General features: G+C 31.3%; 2 protein-coding genes across 5 annotated transcripts; one reads left to right on the forward strand and one right to left on the reverse strand.

The window, feature by feature from the left end:
- Positions 1-8,440: 8,440 nt before the first annotated feature.
- Positions 8,441-12,072, forward strand: LOC123225879 (zinc finger protein 4-like). Its single transcript, XM_044650197.1, has 2 exons — positions 8,441-8,659; positions 10,970-12,072. The coding sequence occupies exon 2, from the start codon at positions 11,075-11,077 to the stop codon at positions 11,849-11,851; it is 777 nt and encodes a 258-aa protein (XP_044506132.1). The 5' UTR covers positions 8,441-8,659; positions 10,970-11,074; the 3' UTR covers positions 11,852-12,072.
- Positions 11,946-17,070, reverse strand: LOC123225877 (ribose-phosphate pyrophosphokinase 1). Of its 4 annotated transcripts, none has more exons than XM_044650193.1 (9): positions 16,790-17,070; positions 16,544-16,711; positions 16,211-16,459; positions 15,933-16,076; positions 15,477-15,644; positions 15,280-15,349; positions 15,033-15,114; positions 13,502-13,661; positions 11,946-12,082 (listed from the first exon to the last, which is right to left on the reverse strand). In XM_044650193.1, the coding sequence occupies exons 1-9, from the start codon at positions 16,880-16,882 to the stop codon at positions 11,960-11,962; spliced, it is 1,257 nt and encodes a 418-aa protein (XP_044506128.1). In that variant the 5' UTR covers positions 16,883-17,070; the 3' UTR covers positions 11,946-11,959. The 4 variants fall into 4 exon arrangements, with proteins under 4 accessions (XP_044506128.1, XP_044506127.1, XP_044506129.1 ...); XM_044650192.1 differs by lacking the exon at positions 11,946-12,082 and adding an exon at positions 12,650-13,027 and having other exon boundaries at positions 13,485-13,661; XM_044650194.1 differs by lacking the exon at positions 11,946-12,082 and adding an exon at positions 12,650-13,027 and having other exon boundaries at positions 16,790-17,067.
- Between the last annotated feature and the right edge of the window lie 4,778 nt (positions 17,071-21,848).

A 21,848-nucleotide genomic window follows, 5' to 3' on the forward strand; every position in this document is an offset into this window, starting at 1 on the left:
AATACGTAATATTAAATCCGAGTTGAGCAATTGGGGCTGACATCCTCAAAATTTGAGCCTTGGGGGGATTAGCTTTAGGTGTACTACGGGTGAGTCTCCTGGTTCTCCTTATTTTTCTTTAAAAAAAAACCCATAATCAATCACTTAAAAGATTTAATTGAAGGAAAATAAATCCTTACTTGCAGTGGTTAACTTACAAAGGCGATCAGGGTGACATAAGGAATCTATTTTTATGAAAAAAAATACACACACATATCAATCAAATACTTGGTTTTCCCAAAATTAAGGTTTTGATACCAATTGTAACGTCTCTTCCTCAAGGGTCATGCCCTTAAGAGAAATGTTATTAGAAATCAAGAGAAATATAAATAAATAAATCAAAATATTATTTGTGTGGGAGTTGTAAAATAATCATAATATTTTATAAATTATACGAAAATCAAACCAAATATTAAAATGGATTTAAAAAGTAAAAATAATAATTATAATAAAATTCATACTATAATTTAGACTAAACAAGTAAAATTGTGTGTTCCCGTTTCACATAACATCTAAACAATTTATTAAAAATCATAAATAAGGAAATTCATTATCTTGTACCTCCACTATTGATTGGTTGCCCTATAATCCACCATTAACTCATTTTGAACCTACAAGATCGAAACTAAAACGAGTGAGTGACAAATCACTTAGTAAGTAATAATCTTCATTATACATTATTCAGTCTGACTAAATTTTTATTTCTCTAAGAATATTTATCATTTTAATTCATTTCAATTCTCTATGCCAATCAATCTATGTTGTATTAGGGAATTGACACCCTAACCATGTGACTTCTCTCTCTCAACTATTGCAGTCCACAGTACATATGAATCAATCTCTTTCATAACACCTTTCTATGAGTGCCCCTCTCTATAGGTGCATACTCTAGACTATGTGTCCTTTCTATGGGTTAACACCTCTCAATAGGTGCATAGTCTATGTCACGAGTACCCTCTCAATACAATCTTCAATCTCAAGTATTTGTATGACACAGATAATTAATTTTAACTGTTCCTCGGGATCTTTTTGTCTCATTACCCTATTCCAGTGTCATACGGATATTTTATGTTTATTTAAGAGCTTCGATTCTATTCATATGAAAATTTGATTAAGTATTTTTAATATTCTTCAAAGTAAAAATTCACAACACATCACAACCCAAAAAAAGAAAATATATTCAATAATCTGACCTTAATAGTACATAATATTTATTGTACTTTCAATCAAACAATTCATATCTCATCATCAAACTCATTAAATTTCTTATAAAATTTCCATATTCACATGCTCAAATCATACTTAAAATACAATTCCGGAAGACTCATATCAACATATAATAAATTAAATAGGTAATTCATCAATTAGTATAATCTAAATTCCATAACCATACACCATTTACAAATCGAATAATCAATTCTAGTTTTATTTGATTATTTTTATCAGGACCTTACTCTTCAAGAACTAGAGACAATTGCACTATCCATTTTGAAGCAAGTTATAAAAGAAAAGGTGAAAAAAAAAACTACTATCATAGTATAAGACAATTACTTGTTCTTGCACCCATAACAGTTTGTTTAATTTTAATTATATTGAAAATGTAATTAATTAATTTCAGGTTACTCCAAATAATGATGATATTGTAAAGGTAGCTCAAATGTCATGATAGAAAAATCAATTATTCTATAAAATGTCTTTCACTAGATTTAATGGAAGGTATTGTCACAACAGTCCCAAAATATACAACCTAACTTTCTTTCCACATTTTTCAACTTACAGCAACAAAAAAAACCCATTATTATCACTTTCAATTGTACAAACATCAACCCAATTATTAATATTAAACAATTCTACATCATCTAAGATTTATCATCACTATAAACTCTAAGCATACAATTTGATTTCCCAAATGATAAAGATAAATCCTACTTACCTCAATTCCAATGCTAGAGGATTCACTATTGAAATCACTTTTTACTTACAGGAAAATCATCACTCTTTACTTACGGAAAAATCCCCTCTGATGGTTGAACCTTCTCCTTACTTCCCTGTACGGATGTCTCTCCCCCTCTCTTATTTTGTGGACTCACAAAAAGATAATGGAGAATAATAATCTCTCATTAGAATAGATTACCTCTTAAAAAATTTGTAGATAATTGCAAGTATGATGTGAGTCTATCCTTTTGTTTTAAATTAAAACCAAATATTAAAAAATAGAAAATTCCAAATTTGCCTTTTATGCTTACTTGAGATATTACATAGCCTATATACATTGATTAATTCAATCTAAATTATATCAATAAATTGGAAACCTTGAGTTACATTCGAGGGGAGCCGAAATGAAAAGAGAATTACAAAAAACATTTAAGAGAGGGTAGGGCATCCGTGCTCTATTTTAAAATTACATTTAAAACCCAACAAAATAAAAGAAAAAAAAATCAACCTATTGATCTTAGGCCTATGTACTGAACGACATGCCAAGCATACATAACATTTTACCAACCACACTCAAAATCCAATCTTTGTTAAATTAGAATTTTTTCACTTTGATCCTAAAAAAATGCATAATTTATTTAAAACTATAATAGATCCCAAACACATATTCTGAATTCAATCGTGCATTGACATGAATTTGAGCTCATTGTCATTCAACCATGCATAACAATGCATATTAAATTATGTGTATCAATGTATATCAAGTTGATCCTTCACATATCAACAAAAAAATGATCAAAAAACCCCTCTATTAAAATTTGTTTGATCGGGTCAAATGAACCAATTGACCAAATTAGTCAACCACTTGAGAATTCAACTTTTGTTTGAACTAATCAACTGGTTGGTGAACTAGTCAATCAAATTCTAAATGTCTAAATGTCTCATGCATTATAAAATAAAATTACAATGGAATAAATCAAACAAGAAACCTAATTCCAAGGTTAAAGGTTAATTATATATGTAAAGAGAAGCTCAAATACCTTGATACTTATGTTTGGAAACTCCTTCTCTCTGAATTCACCTTGAATCCATCCTAGATTCCAAAGAGTTCCTTTGTAAACTCTGCAAGGCCTTAGTTGTTCGCATAGGGGCTTGGCGATGAAAAGGGAACACACAAGTGCTAGTTGGTGATAGTAGTATGAGTATACAGTTGCATTGATGAAGAAATTTTAAAGGAAAATTCCTTCCAAGGAGAGACAGAGTGGTGACGAGGAGAGAGAAAGAGAAATGTATTTTCTCAAGTGGCTCTCACTTCCGAAAACACCCTAATGACTAATATAATCCTAAAGGATGGTGAATAGAATTATTTAAAACTTCACACAACTTAAAGCTATCATACAAATATATTTGTTCAAAATCAATCAACACAAATAATGAACATAAAGTAAAGGGAGAAGGAAGGAAATACTAATGACTTATAAGGTTCGGAGCTCTTCGACCCAAGCCTCCTCGTCCATTTTTCAAGTAATCGGCTTAAAGTTCCACTAATAAAGAATCTTCTCTTTACAATAGTTTTATAGGATTTCACCTAATTACACTAGTCGATCCAAAATTGCGCTCAATACAATAGTTATCTGGGATTTTGTCCAACAAAGATTAAATACATAAATTTTGAAGTAAAAATGCCTTTAGAAGGCTGATACAAAATATTAAGCACAAAGTTTTTCTCAAGGATGTGATAAATAAGCTTTAGAGAGAATTTTTGAGGTGAAGAAGAGTATATGTACTACATGTATGATCTTTAACCTTTTTCAACTCTAAGAGACTTGAATCTATAGGTTTACATGACTGGAAAGGTTGATATGATCATTGGATTGATAAATGTATTTGTTGACATTAGAAAATGACTTCTTTCTCTTGAAAATCGAGGATGTATGGGTGTGCATTCAAAATACACTAATGTTCTTGACCACTTTTTAGAAAATTCAATCTCAATCAAAACTCTTAATGGTCGAATTCTCCTCGTGCAACATACATGTTCGAGTGTGCAAAAATCACGCACAATTGTGCACAACTTCGTATGAGTATCTCTTCAGGAATTCTAGGCTAATGTCAAACTTTACCAATTTGTGCATAAGATTTTCTAGTGATCAAGTTTAAGGATTACATAGAACACCATTAATTAGAGGACATGTTTCTCAAAAACTAGGGGTTATCATTTATATAGAATCCTCTTGGCCAGATCATACAATGGACATGTTGAAAGGTGGCCATCATGTGTAAATAAGGTCCTCATGATCAAAGTATATACTAATCCCCTCGTCACGATTTTATCATTCTAAGAGCATTCATCACCTACATAATTTATACACGTAAGATATAGATGAAGAAATTTCATATATTTGTTAAAAACGATACAATGTATTAATACAATTACAATATTAGCCATAATAATTGGCTCTAAAGCATATATTTTAACAATTTCTTACTTACACTACAACTAATTAATTATTTGTGTAATATGAAATGATGTTACATGTTTGTTATGCATCTACTTTGATAAAGACTTCATCAATGGGTTTATTATATTGTCTTTTGTATCAACTCTATATATCTACACATTTTCATGCTAAACAATTTCTCTGATAAGCTGAAATGTTTGAAAATATGTTTAAACCATTAGTGAGACTATGGCTTCTTAGCTTAAGTGATGGGTTCACTGTTGTTACAGAATAGCTCAACTAGATCGAAAAATGATTGGAACAACCCTAAGTTCTAAAACAAACTTCTTAATCCAAATCACTTATTTGGTCATATCTGATAATGTAATATACTCATTTTTATTTGTTTGGCATCTAGTAGCACTATGTCTTCTTACAGTGAGTTTGTCCTTTACATAAATTAAGAAAGCATGCTTAGTCTTTATTTGGTGCTTAAGGATATTCTTAACAATTGTTTAGTGGTGCTCACCTGCATCTGATTAATTTCTACCACATAAGCTCAAGGTGTATGCGAAATCAATTTGAGTGCATAATATGGTGTATATGATATCCAATTATAGACACATATAGGATCTTAGTAATTTTTTCTCTCTCATCCTATGTAATAGACACATGTATCTAGAGAGTTTTATGTCATGTGATATCAGAAGAATCCCTCTTTTGTATCCTTCCATGTTAAATCTCTTTAGCACATTGTCCATGTATGCATTCTGACTTAGGCTAAGAAATTTTTATGATCTACCATGATAAATCTATATGTTGACAATGTAGGTTGTTTCTTTTAAGTCCTTTATGAAGAAGTTCTTGGATAACAATTTTTTTTTTTTTACCATTTGCAAGTTTGGTATATCATTTTCTATAAGCATTATATCATTGACATAGAATATTAGAAATACCATGACACTCCCACTAGCCTTCCCATATATATAAGGCTCGTCTTCATTTTTGATTTAATTGATTTCTCTTACAACTTTGTCAAAATAAATATTCCAATGCCTCAAAGTTTGCTTGAGTCCACATATGGATTTTCGTAACTTGAACACCTTATCAACTTGCCCTTCAAGAGTGAAACCATCGGGTTGTTTCATGAACACATCTTCCATAATGTTTTCATTTACAAAACTTAACATTCATCTATCAAATCTTATAGTCATGATATGCAACAATCACAAGTAAAATCAAGATGGACTTTAGCATGGCAACAAGATTCCTATCAAAGACTAGTGGGGAAGTTAATTTATTTGTCACATACCATACCTGACATTGCTTGTGTTGTAAGTGGTGTGGGTTAATTAGTTCATGCACGATCCATTTAAATCCCATTTGGAGGCAATTATCGTATCATTCACTACCTAAATGGAACATCTAGTATATATGGCATTTTTTTTTTTTTAAAGGAGAAGTTCTTTAAAAGCCTATATAAATTTTGACTGATGGAGTTAGATCTATTATGGACAGTGGATATCTTACATTAGTGGCAGGAAAATTTTAGTTAAAAAATGAATTGCTATAGAAAGATCAAGGGCGGAGATAGAAATTTGAGCTTCGGCACAAGGAATTTGTGACCTAGTTCTTTCAAACCTGAAGATTAATGTCATGAGTCCTATAAATTAAGCTATTCTATGATAACATAACAGCAATAATCACAATCCTATCCATAATGACCACAGCGAACATGTGGAGAATGACAATCAATTTATCAAATAGAAACTAGAATATATATGTACTCTTTATGTTACTTAAATCAATTAGCCAATGTGCTAACTAAAGGATTGATGTCCTCTACATTTCATCTAATCTTAGACAAGCTAGGAAGGAAAAATAGCCTAGCTCAAGCTTTGGGAGGTAAGGGAGTGTTGACAGCCTTTGAAAATCAAGGGAGAATTGATCCACAACAATAGGGAATTATTCTTTTTCTTTTTCTTTTTTGCTTCCTTTTAGTGGCATAAGTCAACCTAGATTTCTGTATAAAAATTTTTGTAACCCCATCAAGCACATACAATACAATTTTCTCATAATTGTTGTGTTCATTTTTCAGAATGTAGACATATACGTTTTAAATCAAATGGAATAACTTGCCATATATTTTAGACAGAAAATGGAGTAAAAAATAATCATCAACCCTTAAACAAAATTAGGGTTTACATAAATATAAATAAAAATATTAACAAAATCAACCTAAACTATAACTTGAATATTTCTTGTCACATTAGAAGGATTCAAGTATTTTCTTTACCTCAATAACAAAGAGCCTCCAACAACAATGATGAATGAAACCATCAACTCTCCAACAAAAGTTCTAGATTATGCACAAGAATAGCTTCTAAAGCCGTCGCCCCCGAGTGACCCTCTCAAACCCAGCTGGTTATGGTGTTGCTGGATATAGTGCGAAGCTGAACATTAGGTGGTCCAGTGTATTTGTTTACATAGAAACTGAATTGATTTATCTCAAGTGAAGGTTTTTTGTCATTTCACTGATCATCTACTACCTATCCTAACGTTTGATTGAAAAAAAAAAAAAAAAAACTAATCCCCATCAACTGTAAAGAATCCTTAAACCTCCCTTCAAGTATCTCATTTAGTCAACTACCTCTCTTGGGCACCATTTTGTTACACAAAACCATTGAAAATCCAGGATATATCAAGTCTTTTACACTTCAAAACAAAACTCTCTTCTTTCCTTACAAATGAAGTCATGAACTAGCAAAACCAAAATAATTAAACTTTTATTCGCTCCCTTAACATTATCTATTGTAATTAGGACTTGATTAAGCGTTTTTACAAAATCAACATACAAACAAATCCAAAACCAATAGTACCAAAAATCTATAGCCCGTTAAGTCATTGCATCAGAAATTTCCATGGATTGTCAAAATACTCATTGGAAGCTAATTATGTAGCAAAAGGGATAGATGCATATTCAAGCCTAATTTCTTCACTTTTGGACTTGACTTAACTAAACACGATAAACTCTTTCTAGGTAAGAGAGAAAAGAATGAATGAAGTGAACTAGCTAGATGGAGAAGGGTAGGTGAGGTTTTGAAGCTCTAGAAGATAAGTAACCCAATTTTGGGAATTATGTAAACAAGCTTAAATATTTCTTCATTTGGAAAATATTTTATCTGTACCTTTAAAAATTGAGAGGGAAGTAGAGGATGTTAGCTTGTGTTTTACCCATCCAATTTCAAGCAATATGAGGCAGGTGGGTAGACCTTCTTTTGGAAAAATGGGTACAATTAATAATAGTGATATAAAAAAGCGTGAAATGAGTTGTAAGTAAAATATATGGTCAATGCAAGTATATCATTTTCAGTCCAACTTTCTCAATGGAAAACAGACTTTAATTGAGTGAATGGGAAACCTAGGGAAAATATTTATGTCATGGGTCTGTAAAATTACTAGGCTATCCTCACCATACTGTTTCAAGCTTTAAATTATTAAAATAGACATCAAGTATTAGTTTAAAATGCAAGACGTTATCAATTTTTAAATAGTTTTAATTTGGTCTAAAGGTAATAATAATAATAATAATAATAATAATAATAGGTACTGACCAAATATATATGACGAACTCTGAGGGTGGGGTGCTTTGAAAATTATCCTGTATATTATTTATGTTATATTAAAAGAAAGAATGAAAGGGGATAGTTGCAGTTGTAGTTGTAGTTGTAGTTGTAGTCATAGTGTTATAGATGGGGGGAGGGAGGGACGTGCAGAGAAAGGTGACGAAAGAAAGGCGACAGGCGAGGCCATGCAGTGTGAAGTTATACTGACCACTTTCATTTCAAAGTGGAAAGACAGAGAGAGAAAGTGAAAGCTAAAGGGAAAGATTCTTTTACGTGACAATCAACTCCTTCTATGTACTTATCCCCAAGAGAGGGCTGTTTGTTTGTTTGTTTGATATCTCCAAAACTACTCGTCAGCGTCAGCCATTAAAGTAAAAAGAATAGTACATTCATTAAGATAACCTTTTCCTTTGTTAATTTTATCCCAACACCATCACATCCTTTTTCTCTGACTTCTCTGACGTTTCCACCACTGTCTCTCCTCTCTCTCTCTCTCTCTCTCTCTCTCTCTCCTTTCCTAACGCTTCCCATTTTTCATGTTTTTGTCTTTTAACGATCACCCTCGATGCTCCTCCACTGACCTTCATTTTCTACATTTCCCTAATTCTTATGCTTATGGTATGATCCTCTGTTTCTCTTTACTTGTTTGTTTTTTATACACTCTCCTTACTCATATCTTTGCTTTTATGTGTATGGTACTTTTTGCTGAGTTCTTCAATTAATTCTTTAACTTTGATGGATACATGTTATTTCATTTTAATTTCTATCACGCCTGTTGTTGAACTTGACTCTTCACATCTTATGAACCAAATTATATTTTCTTGCTTTATTCTCTGGGATTCCTTTTATTCATCTTCATTGACTGTCTAATTTCTGTTAGCTTGTTTTTAAGTTTATAGAAATCCTTAACTTCAAAATCTTAAACTAGTGAATTGGAGTTCAGATTGATAATCAGTGAGATTATTATTTCTTTTCTCCTCCATTAAGTTGGTTTTTGTTTGGTGCTGGAGTACATTCTATGCTACTTTTTCTTTTTGTAAAATTACCTTCTGTGAATTGGGGATTAATCTTTCTTGTCTGTTACTAATTTATAAATTTTTGTCACATATTTGTGCATCATTGTCAAGAATCAAATATCCCCCACACTTTTACAGTTAGATTATGATGACAGATAAGATTGGCTTTCTGATCCTGTACTTTGAGGAAATTGTTTTGTCTGATTAGACCATCAGAAGAACAAGTTTTCAGAAAGTTAAAATTGTTAATTGTTCAGTTTTCACATGCTACTTTAAGTAGTTTATATGCTTTGTATACTTGATTTGCTGTATAAAATGGATACTATAGCTTTGAATAAGTAAGCTTATATGTTGTGAGTACAAAGTTCCATTGTTTTTATGTTTCCATGTATCCCTCACAAGTAGCTTCCAATTTCACTGTCAGTCAATAGCTATCAGCAGTTTTGGTCAGTAGGCCTCCTCTGGTGCTGGTTCTGTTTTTTCGAGCTATGACTATATCACCTTTTTTTATTACATTTCCAAGTTGGGTTTTCTACTGATTAATAAACAAAATAGAGGAGTTGACTGACAATTTACCAGAGGAAAGGGGAAGTGTGGTGTTCATTGTCTTGAAAAAATGTACAAATTTCAGTCATTGTTTTATGAAAGCCATTAACTAGCAATTTAGATAGTTGATCCTGACTTTTCTACAAGTCACAGGAGTTTGTGTGTATGTTTCTTTTTTCTTTCTTTTCGTGGGCAATGTTTTTAATCCTTAGCATGATATGTTGTTGTATTCCTTTCTTCAATTATTTTTTCCCTTTCGGAGGGTGAGAAAATGTTGCAAAATGAAATTTCAGTGTCCTAACAACCCAGCTGAAACTACTGAAAAAGTGCTCTTATAATTGGTGACTCGTATAATGAAGCTTCAACTTTCTTGCATTCTGTTATTCTCACATATTAGGCTTAGAAATCCACTTTCTCCCAACCAAAAGTATTCCTATTTTATTTTTTGTATATAAAATATGACTGCCAAACTTTCCAGCACGCTCACCACAAATCAAACAGTTTTATTTTCATATGTTGCGTAGCTTGAGCTACCTCACCATGGCATGCTATATTACAGTTTACTATGTTGTGAAACACTTAATGATCTCAAAACTAACTAAACCATGACATTCTATAGTGCTTCTCCTTAAGAGTTAATGGTAAGATGCGTGCCCAAAGTATTGCCCTATCAAATGCCAAAAAAAAAAAAAATTACAGGACATCAAGTTGTTTATCATTGAAATGGCAAAGTCTAGTTGTTTATCCTTAAACATATATGGTTTTCGCACTTTCTCTTGTCCTTGCTATCAAGCATTGGTTTTGAATAATTTAGTGTGGTCTAGAGTTCTTTCTGTTTTTGCTCTGGCAGTTGTTTGATCACTGCTGATACAATATACAGTTTTGTTGAAAGCGTCTGATACATTCTACTTTAAAATATATATCAGTAATTTTCTTTTAATGTTAGAATTCTTTTTCAAGGACTAGAGAATGATTCGTAGTGAACAAATTATTTTTGCTAAACAGAAGTTCTTTGAGATTTCCTCTTTTTTTTTTGTGGAAAATAATTTTCTTTTCAAGTATAAAATTCAAGATAAAGTGTAATTTTGCTAGTCTTCCTCTGCGATTGTTCTCGTCCTAAATCACTTTGTGTTGGTTATTTCTTAGTTTTGATTTTAAGTTTATATGATAGATTTAAAAAGTCTTGTTTTTGGAATATAAAAAGTTTTGTTTTGTTTCATGTATCTTCAAAACTTTTTCATTTCCATATCAAAAGTTGCAATGAGCTTTGATTTTCCAATTATAAGGCCCTACTCATAAGACTTTGCCTTGTGAACTAGTTTAAACTGCAATGAACTAAGCACCCATCATATCTTGAAAAATGCAGGTGAATATTATGTAAATACAGCAAAATATTATTTGGACTTCATCATTCTGTTATTGCATATCTGGAATGTAATCTAGCTCTTTGCTTCAAGATTTCAATTCAACCATGAAGCCAGAAATTGACCTTGAAGTTGAAGCTTTATCAGAAAAAGATTCTGATGTTAGCAGCCAGGTAGCTTCCAACCTTTCAAACCAAGAAGCATCTGCTGATCCCTCCAATAACAGCTTCACTAACACCTCCAATGTCACTAATCCTATAGAGATTCAATCAAATTCAGATCCAGTTTTACTTGACTTAACTCTCTGCCTCAATAACCATGAATCGGGAGGACCGGATACAGTAGTATTATCATTGTCAAGCACAAGTGAGAGTAGCAATGAACCTGTGAATAATCCTTCAGCAGCAGCCATTCCGCGAGTGTTTTCCTGCACTTACTGTCATCGAAAATTCTTCAGCTCCCAGGCACTTGGTGGCCATCAGAATGCACATAAAAGAGAAAGAACACTTGCAAAACGGGCTATGCGAATGGGGATATTTTCTGAGAGGTACTCCACTCCAGCATCTCTGCCCTTTCATGGGTCTTTCTTCAGGTCTTTGGGGATACAAGCTCATTCATCAGTGCATCAACATTGTTCACCAGCCATGCGATTGCCAGATGTCAGAAGCAATGCAAAATTTGAACACGGGTATCCTGGTCTCCCAATATATGTGAAGGACGATGAGGCGGACTTGTTATGGCCAGGTAGTTTCCGTCAGGTAGCAGAGCTGGGCAATAATTATCCAGGTTTTGCAGCAGCAGGAAGTTCAAGAATGAATATTTTCGAAGTATCTCCTCCAATGAACTTGGATAACTCTGCACCAGATCTCACACTTAAACTTTGACCAGTTTGTGTATTCTTACTGGCTTTGGCAGCTCTTTATGTCATTCTGTGAGATGTACATATGCCAGGAAGAGTCTCTTTAATACTTTTCGTGTTGTAAAACTTATTGCTAGTGTATAAGGGCTTTGTAAGGTCCTCTGCTTGTCATGATCCATGTAATTGACTGACACTTCTGCAGATTTGTCATGTAGATTGCATAAAAGACCATAATTTCTTGCTTCAGTGATTGTGTCTGCAGAAAAATCAGTCCTATCAATTTTCTCCAACATGTTTAGCAAACAAACTAGTTTCTTTGCCCTCTTGGAAGTTAATTGGTGTATGAATTCTCATAATGCAACCCTAATTCTCAACTTAAAATAACATGTAAGAAAAATAGAACATGATGATATCGGGAGCGAAACCGGGGCTTAAGGGTTAAATATTATGTAACTTTACTTAAACAGTTCACAGTAACATATCCTGTTGTAATCTAAGAAATCAAAATTTCTGGGGCAACCGCTTTCATGGTTCTCATAAACAAATTAAAAAAAATCAGTTATTTCTAATGAAACGAGTTGGGATCAATTTCTAACACAACGGAGGGGTACAGGGAGCTAAAATGGCATAACTCACCACTATTAAATGTTAAATTTTTCACTGAGGATTCAGCAACCTTATGTAGGTACAGTCTAAAATTGAACCATTCAAGGTCACGGTGGGGATGCCTTATGCGTAGATCAAATCTTTTTAGGTTACCACAGCATATTAGATGACTTTCATTCAAGCAGAAAATGCTCATTTCATAAACTCCACAAGCAAATTGCAGTAATTTCACTAAGTATTAATGATATCCAAAAATTGAAATTATTATACAAAAAGATTTGACATTCAACTCAAAAATAAAACACAAATTATACATCTGTTTCAATTCACTCTCGTAACATTTCCCAGAAACAGGAATCTCTAAGATCTATACAGAATTCAATTGAAGCTACTAAAAACACGCCTATTGAACCACAGTATAAAGCTTTGAGCACAAAACAACTAAAAGATTTAGCCGCTCTAATCAGAAACTTATGATTTTGCTATAGGTTCAACGTCAAGGAGATAGCAAAATTGCAATGGTGAAGCTGAATTATAAAGCACCGACGAAATTTGATCAGTCAATGCCCAAGCTCGAATAGGGTTCATAGGCACCCTGACAATCATAAAAGACCTGAAATGAATCTACTCCCAGCACTACAAGAATAATAAAACTATTTACAAATTATTGCAACCCCTCAAACTAAAGAAAATTTCAGCTAAAATATCTATAGTAATATTGTTATTGAGATTAACACTGGACAAACTAGAAAAATAGAAATTTCCACATTCAATAATTCTATTAAAAACTGGGTAGCATTACAAAGTTACTAGGATTTTTATTTTCATTTTTCATTTTTTAATTTTGATACTCAAAATTTTTAATTCTCTTCTATATCAAATGTATAGTTCATAAATTTCAGCAAATCTTGTATTCCTCATTAAAGAATGGAATGAAAGCAAACCGAAAGCACATCAACCAAATCATGAAGGAAGAAAGAATGAATTAATTTCATTATGTATTTTGGTGGCATCAACAAATTTAATAAGTTACTGTACTAATCCAATCTTACTGAAAGATGCTACTCACTGAGCAGTCATCATGAACCCGCCATATGGTCTCCCCTAGAAGGTTTGCAACTGACAGGATAGTTAACTGAGGAAAATAGTTCTGCTCCAACACAGGAATGGTATTTGTGATGATAACTTCTTGAAACAGGCCACTTGACAACCTCTCTATTGCAGGAGGACTGCAGACAAGCAATAAATAAATAAAATTTGGTACAAACAATTAAAATGATTTTTTATTATGCAAAGTCTGAATCTTGTCATTCAATAAAATTGTCAAATTAGCAGTTTATGTAAATATTTGTGCGTGTGTATAACTCCACATCCATTCAAAATTTCAACTAATAGCATTAAAATTACTAAAAGAAACATCAATCAATAAATATATATAAATTTTATTATTTTATGAAGGACATGATCAACAACCCCTTAAATTTACACATAATTATACATCAAGTTTAAACATTTCGAATAAAACATGATAAAGGCTGAAGGATTATTGTAATGCAATAATAATTTCTTTTTCTCTATCCAAATTATAACAATTAGCATTTTTATGAGAACAAGATCAAAAACCCCTTAACTTTACACATGTATTTGCATAAAAAATAAGCCTTTGGATTAAAAAATAATGAAGGGTAGAGATTTATTATCATCACGGCGTAATTATCTCTTTTTTCTCTTATCCTAGTTATATCTTCAACATTCTCTTTCATATGTCTCCTCTTTCCTATTTAATTCTCTTATATTTTCTTTCCTCTTTTTTTTCATCAATTTCTCCTTTCCGCTATTATCATCAACCTGAAGAAGTAAAATCATTCTTCTTTTGTTTCTCTTTATTTTTATATTTAAACTACTTAATAATATTAACATAGTGTTAATTTGCAATAATTCATTCTCATAAATATATGCTTTTAAAGAATAGTAAGGTATGCACAACCTAAAAATAAAATAATTAAACATAACTATGAGATGGATTTTTTAAAATATATCTACAAAACATCAACAATACAATAAATTGTTTACTTTAATTGCTTGTTCAAGGTTTTTTCTTTTTTCTTTTTACTTTATCTCTATTAACTTAGAAAAGGAAAATAATATAATTATTAAAAAATAATCAAATAGTCATTATATAACTTGGTTGGACCGATAAGATAAAATTAGCATCAAATTTGTATTTAGCCAAGGATGAAATATTTTGATATCATACAAAAGTAGATATTACTTATAATTATCAAGTGTATTCAGCAAGAATGAAAAGAAAAGAAAAGAAATGTTTCAGTTAAGAAAGAGTTTTAAGGTTTAATGAGAGCGGCGAGAGAAGTTAAAAGGAAGGAAAGATCAGAGCAAAAGAAGAAAAATATTAAATGCAATAATAATTGTGTGTAACTATTATTCCAATGTCATTAAATATCTTCTATATCTAAGCCATGGATCATTCTGTGAACAAAAAGTTTAAATTTGATTTATAGGGTGTGTACTTTAAGGGGTTATTGATCATGTCACTTCTATAAAAGAACAAAAGATGAACTTAGGCAAAAGGATCCAGGTACCTGAAAACAGCATGGGTAGTGCAAGCATAAACTTCTCTGGCCCCCTCTTGATGTAACAGAGCTGCACCTTTGGCAATTGTTCCTATAACCCAAAATCCAATCATTCACACTTAGCAAAAGAACAAATAGAAGTGATTGAGATGATAACACTAGAAATTAAAAGGAAAGGTACTATTTAAAATATATTATCTGTTGTATGTTTTTCCTGTAAAAAATGGAAAGAGATTAGATTGTGAGCAAAGCTGACCAGCTGTGTCAATCATGTCATCCACCATAACTGCCACCTTTCCTCGCACGTCACCAATCAAATTCATCACCTGCAAAACAAGATCATGCACATATGCATATAGAAATACAAAATACACTACTATGTACCATGGTAAATCAGGATAATGTACAAACCTATTTGAGCAACAAGAAACTGCATTATGAAGAGAATCTAACCTCTGCGACATTATGCCCATGGCGCCTTTTATCAACAATGGCTAGAGGTGCATCCGATAGTTTTTTGGCAAAAGCACGTGCTCTGGCAACACCCCCGACATCCGGTGAGACCACAACCAAATCATCAGAACATATAGTCTTGCTTGCCAAATAGTCAAGTATCACCGGCTGAAGTTGCACAAAAGAGACAACTAAATAGAGCCAATTATCATAAACTGATATACATCAGAAAGAAATCCTATTAATTATACTATATCTATTTCTAAAGAAAGAAAATTCATCTAAATTCAATTCAGTATGACATCTGTTAGGCAATTCAAAAAGGCATCTTCAACACAACCCACCATTTAACACATAACACCCAGATATTTTTCAAATTGTCTTGATTTTCTAGCATCATCCCAATGAATACTGTGGACTAAAACCCAAAAAGAAAATAAAGCAAGATGATGTTACCTGACCATAGACATGATCCACAGGAATATCAAAGTAACCCATGGACTGCCCAGAATGAAGATCACAAGCAAGAACACGATTTGCACCTGCCTCTGTTATTAAATTTGCAACAAGTTTGGCGGCTATAGATTCACGCCCTTGAGTCTGAAAACAGTGGCACATAGATATGTGTAAGACGTATTGAACTTGATATTACAATATCCCTATAAAATGATTTCCACAACATACATCATACAATGCAAACTGCCACTCAGTGAATGTAATAGAACTACTAATACCTTTCTATCTGCACGAGCATACCCAAAATAGGGAATAACGGCAGTAATGTTTTTGGCAGAAGCCCTTCGACAAGCATCAATCATTATAAGAAGTTCCATAAGATTCTCATTAGCGGGAGGACAAGTGGGTTGTACAAGAAACACATCACAACCTCTAACACTTTCTTGCAACTGAACATAAATTTCCCCATCAGCAAAACGTTTAATCTTAATCTTTCCAAGCTCCAGACCCATGTAACAAGCAATTTCCTATTCAATACAGATTAAAATAAAATATCACACATCACCCAATTAAACCTAAAAATTTGATAACCAATTTGAAGTGATACAAACCTGAGAGAGAGCTGGATTAGCAGTGCCGGAGAATATACGAAGTCTAGTATCGTTGATGTTTGACGAAATGTCTAAACGAGATCTTGAAGCAAAAACATCATTGTTACTAGATATGGGCATGAATGGCTTTCCGTTCTCAGACTTAAGAGATTCAGCAACATTACATCTCTAACAAAACAAACAAAATTAATAGGAAGGAAAAGAGGATAAGAAATTGGGTAGGAAGATAAAGTAAAAGCTACTCACGATGCGATGTTGAAAAGGGACGCGAAAGCAAGGCTTGTTGCAGAGGTAATTTAGGCTGGATGGGAAGACGGAAAAGTGAAGAAGAGAAGACATTTTTATGAGAATGTTTTAAGATGGGAAACAGAATTAGAAAGGGTTTTTGCCTTTGGTTATGCCAACAATTTGTCGATTGGAGGGTAAAGGCGACGAGGACGATAGAAAAAACATCAGCTGCAGGGGGCCGTCTGGAATCTGAACAAGATATACAGTAGTACTAGTAACACTAGGTCATCCATTTGTCACTTTTGTACTGAGATTTTTGTTATCTGAGATTTTGTCACAAAAATATCAAATTAACCCCTTTCTTTCGTATCTATGTCAGAGTTTATTTTACTTTGGCAAAACCCATTGAGAATTGCTAATTTCTCATAACTAAACATTGAATAAAAATCTCTACTATAAAAATTTAGAAACAAATTAATTCTAGTTGATTTTGCTAATTTTGGGTAAAAAAAATTTTGGTTTTATGAAAATTAATTTAGGAAATGAATGTAATATAAGGTTCTCATGGGTGATAATAAATGTCCATACGAGCACTCAATTTGTCCATATCATTCATAAAATATGTATGCTAGTGCATCAAAATATCCGCGTCAACCTTTTAAACATAACAATTATCACATCATTTTCATTTAATATTATTAAAAGTTAAGTAATAATTTGATACTTTTAATATAAAATAATAAAAATTTAATATTTTTAATAAGAAAATTAAAAAATTAAGTTCCCTCGAAAGAAAAAAAATCAAAGTTTAGGTATAATGATGTTGAAAATTATACTAACAAAAAGTATACCAAATCAATAAGATTTTGGTACAATAACACAAATGGGGCGTTTGGTTGGGGGTTTTTAAGATTACCTTGGTTATCTATCTTTTATTCCCTTGTTTGGTTTGTCAGTAATAAAATATTACAGTAATCTTCTATTACTAATGTTGACGTGACATATAATATAAATGGTAATCTGATTACCACCTTCACCTTAGGTATTTAAAGATTACTGATGTAATCTTGAGTTTATTATAATTATATTATTATTTATTAATTTTTTTAGATAAAAATAAATTTATTTTTAATTAACATGACAAATAATATAAAAAATATTTAAAAATAATTATATTCAAGGGCATTTAAGTAAAATAATTTACTAGTAATCTTTTATTACCTTTAACTAAACACAATAATTATTTATACCTATCAAATTTTATCAAACATAGTAATCATTTATACCTAGTAATATTCTAAGTAATTTATCTTCAAGGTAATCTTTCTATCTTGGTAATAAAACATTACCCAAACCAAACACCCTCAAAGAGTTGAAAATAGCAAGACAAATATCTTTTTTACATAGTTAGATAAAAAAAAAAAAAAACTCTATAAGAAACTTCATTCACGGTGTAGCTATTAATATATGTTAAAATAATAACAAAAAAGAGTGATATCTCGTTTTTTCCTTCTTTTACATGAAAATCAAATACATTTGAATTAATGTAACAATTATGAATAATAATAAGGTAATGGTTTCTTAAACGTAAGGAAGAATAAATATATTTTCTTGATTTGTAGTTAAATTCTAGAAAAATAAGTTTGTAATCATATGAAATTAGTAGGTTATGTTAAGTTATTGTGAAGATTGTCGTCTTGGCAGTTTCAACTTGACTTTTAAGATTGTTTAACCCATTGAACTTAAAGTTGCTCTTTATATGTCACTAGTCACAAAATCATTTTTTGTTGGATTAATTTTTTAAGAATTGTAACATTTCTCTTCAAATACATGCTAAGAGATATGTCAATTTAAGTTTTCTAAAAAATTTAAGTGTTATCATCAATTCAACAAAAAACAGAAGGGGTGTGTGTGTGTATATATATAAAACAAATATCATCATCTAAACATATAAAATATGAGGAAGAATATATTCATTTTTGTCAATTTATTGTTGAATTCTAGAAAAATGCTCATAAGAAACCAATGGATTATATATTCCATTGGTTTTAATGAGAGTATGAAATATGAGGAAAAATACATCTTTGGTTTTAATGAGAGTATGAAATATGAGGAAAAATACATCTTTGGTTTTAACGAGAGGATAAATAATTAATTGCTAAAATTACAAAAAAAATGTACTTATAATGACGGAATATGACCCCTTTGTTATTGCTTCTCTTGTTAAAACTAGTATTTTTTGTAGTGTATGTTGAGTTATTATGGAGGTTGTGGTCTCGACTGTTTTGATGTAACTTTTAAACATTTGTAGTCCTTTGAACTCAAAGTTGCTCTTAATGTTTTGTCAGTCTTGGAATCACTATATGTTGGAATAATTTTTATAAATTGTAACATCACTCTTTAGACGTTTAGCCTCCGAAAAAGATACGAAATTAGAGGTATGTATAATTCGGTTCAAATCGTAAAATCGGACCAAATCATTTAATAAGTGTTGTTTGGTTTGGTTTGGGTCAAAAAATTTTTGAAAACCGGTTTACCATTTGAGTTGTGGTTTGGGCGGTTTTTCAATTTGTGTCAAAAAATGTTGTAAAACGCACTAAATCAGATTATGAATACCCCTATACAAAACCAAAGAGACGTGTCTACTTAAGTTTCTTATAAATTTTAAATATTCCCATTCAATTAAATGGAAAAACAACCAATAATAATAAGCATAAAAAACTTTATTAGAGATGCATGCAAAAAGTGTCACAATATATATACATATATAGACACATACTCCCTTCTCATGCAATCTATGCTAGTTGACCTGCTCTCCACCCACAGCCCCACATATCTCATCTTTTACTTAACTTATTAAGTAGTTGACTTATTGTCAAACTTAGTGTTCCATAACTTAAACCTAGTGTAATTCTAGCACACCAAATTAGATATCTTAATAGTCCCACAACAGAAAATAAAAAGATTTTGATGAGATTCCTTGTTACCAATTGATGTGTACAATTTTGAGTGTTGCCCAAGTTAGGTCATGGCAGCAGAAATAAGGATTTGACAAAAGACTCTAATGTGTAATATTGTGTAATATGAGTAATGTAAAGAGACGTAAAATTTTTAATGTGTTTTGACCTGATGATTGAAAAGTCTATATCTACATTAGTGTTATCAAGTTGTTGTTTATAAAGTATTTTGAAGAGGATGTGAACATGAGGGAGTGTATAAGGTGATTAGCTAGATCACTTGTGTCTGGTACTTCTAATGGTATATGTATCTCTTTTTAGGTCACTATTTTTGTAAATATCCTCTCTCCCTCTCTTCATATTGGTTATTTATTTTTATAAGACTTTGAGAGGATAAATTACATTCAAATAAGAATATAAAAAATTTACTATTTCAAATATAATTATAAGGATTTATTCATATTTTAATTAAATTAAAAGATAATATCTACAGTAACAGTATTATCCTTATGGGAAATAGAAGATAATTTTTTCTTATGAACACAAATGAGAAAAAAAAACTCTCGAAGATGTTGAGTGGATTTATTGCTAAGTAAAGGTTTTCTTACTATCGCTAGGTGAAAAGTCTATCTATACTTCTTGAAAAGATATCCTATAAGTAGTGGCGGAATCAAGATTTATGCTAAGGAGGGGTTGTCTTTGTGGCTCTGTCATTATTCATCAATCAACACAACACTTAAACAAATACTAAATTTTATACCACAAATGATAATTTTCTAATTACAATTAGAGTTAGAATTGAGTCAAATTTGTTCGAGCTTTAAAATGAGTTTAACTCAAACGAGTCTAAAATGAGTTTGACTCTATCAAACTCAAGCTTAATCTTAAATCTAAGAGTTAAATATTTTTTAACTCAAGCTAAAGACATGTTTGACTCGTCAAGCTTACAAGTTTAGAAAAATTTAATACGAATCAAGTAAAACATTATCATTTTAACCAATATGCATTAAAACAATATTATTTTAGTTATTTTTTGCTTGATTACAGTATGGAACCAAGCTCGAACAACTTTTAGGGGAGCTATGTGAGCTCAAGCTCAAGCCGAATCAAACCCTAATTTCAATGCAAAACACCATCAAACAAATATGATAAATTTATAATGTATAAGTGTAAATTTATAATTCCTTATTCTACTCAAGATTTAAATAATAAAAAGGCCAAAGGACTATTTCCCACCCAAAGTATGTTGCTTTTCAAGTTTCCCTCTTTTAACTTTAAAATCTCAAATACCTACTCATGAGTAGTTAAAATTAATAGAACCCTAACCCCTTAAAATTTTATCTCTTTTTGCCCCCCTGAACTTTAAAAACTAAAAATTCCACCCCAACCTAAGTTTTAAAAAATGATAGTTTCCCCCCAAAGTTTAGTTTTCTGATCTCCAACTCCATTGCTGATAGTCTCTCCCTCTCGAAGCTTCCTCTCTCTCTGATGGTCTCTCTCCACCCGTTTGGACATCCAATCGATGTCAGAGGAGACGTGGAAGACGAAGAGTTTCGTCTTTGGGGAGGAACTTTTAGTTTTTAAAGTTTAGGAGGGCAAAAAGAGATTATATTTTAGTTTTTTTTAATATTATAGATAAAATGATAATTTTGTCCTTATTACCGTTAATTTTAATCAGTCATGGGTAGGTATTTGAAATTTTCAAAGTTAAAGAAAAAACACTCGAGAAAACAACATACTTTGAGGGGGGGGGGGAGGGGGGGAAGGAGAATATGTCCTTTGACCTAATAGAAACTAAAATATTGAGATACATCTAAGACATACTTCATTTACAAAATTAATCATAAATTATTTGAGTTTACAACATTATTTTATAATAAATACTCAGTATTGGTGAATAATTAATTTTATTATTAACTTTATGGTATTATATATTACATAGAAGATGATGATATATAGTATATAAACTTTTAAAAATGTACTAATTTGAACTATTCTAAAATACTTGAAAATTGACATAAAATATTAATCAAATTAACATTAAGTGTTACCTTTTTCATGATAGTGAAGTATTTATTATCAACAATCTATCAAAATAAATAACATGACCAAAAGATAAA

The sequence above is a fragment of the Mangifera indica genome, chromosome 9 (assembly GCF_011075055.1).
Source record: "Mangifera indica cultivar Alphonso chromosome 9, CATAS_Mindica_2.1, whole genome shotgun sequence".
Taxonomy (NCBI): domain Eukaryota; kingdom Viridiplantae; phylum Streptophyta; class Magnoliopsida; order Sapindales; family Anacardiaceae; genus Mangifera; species Mangifera indica.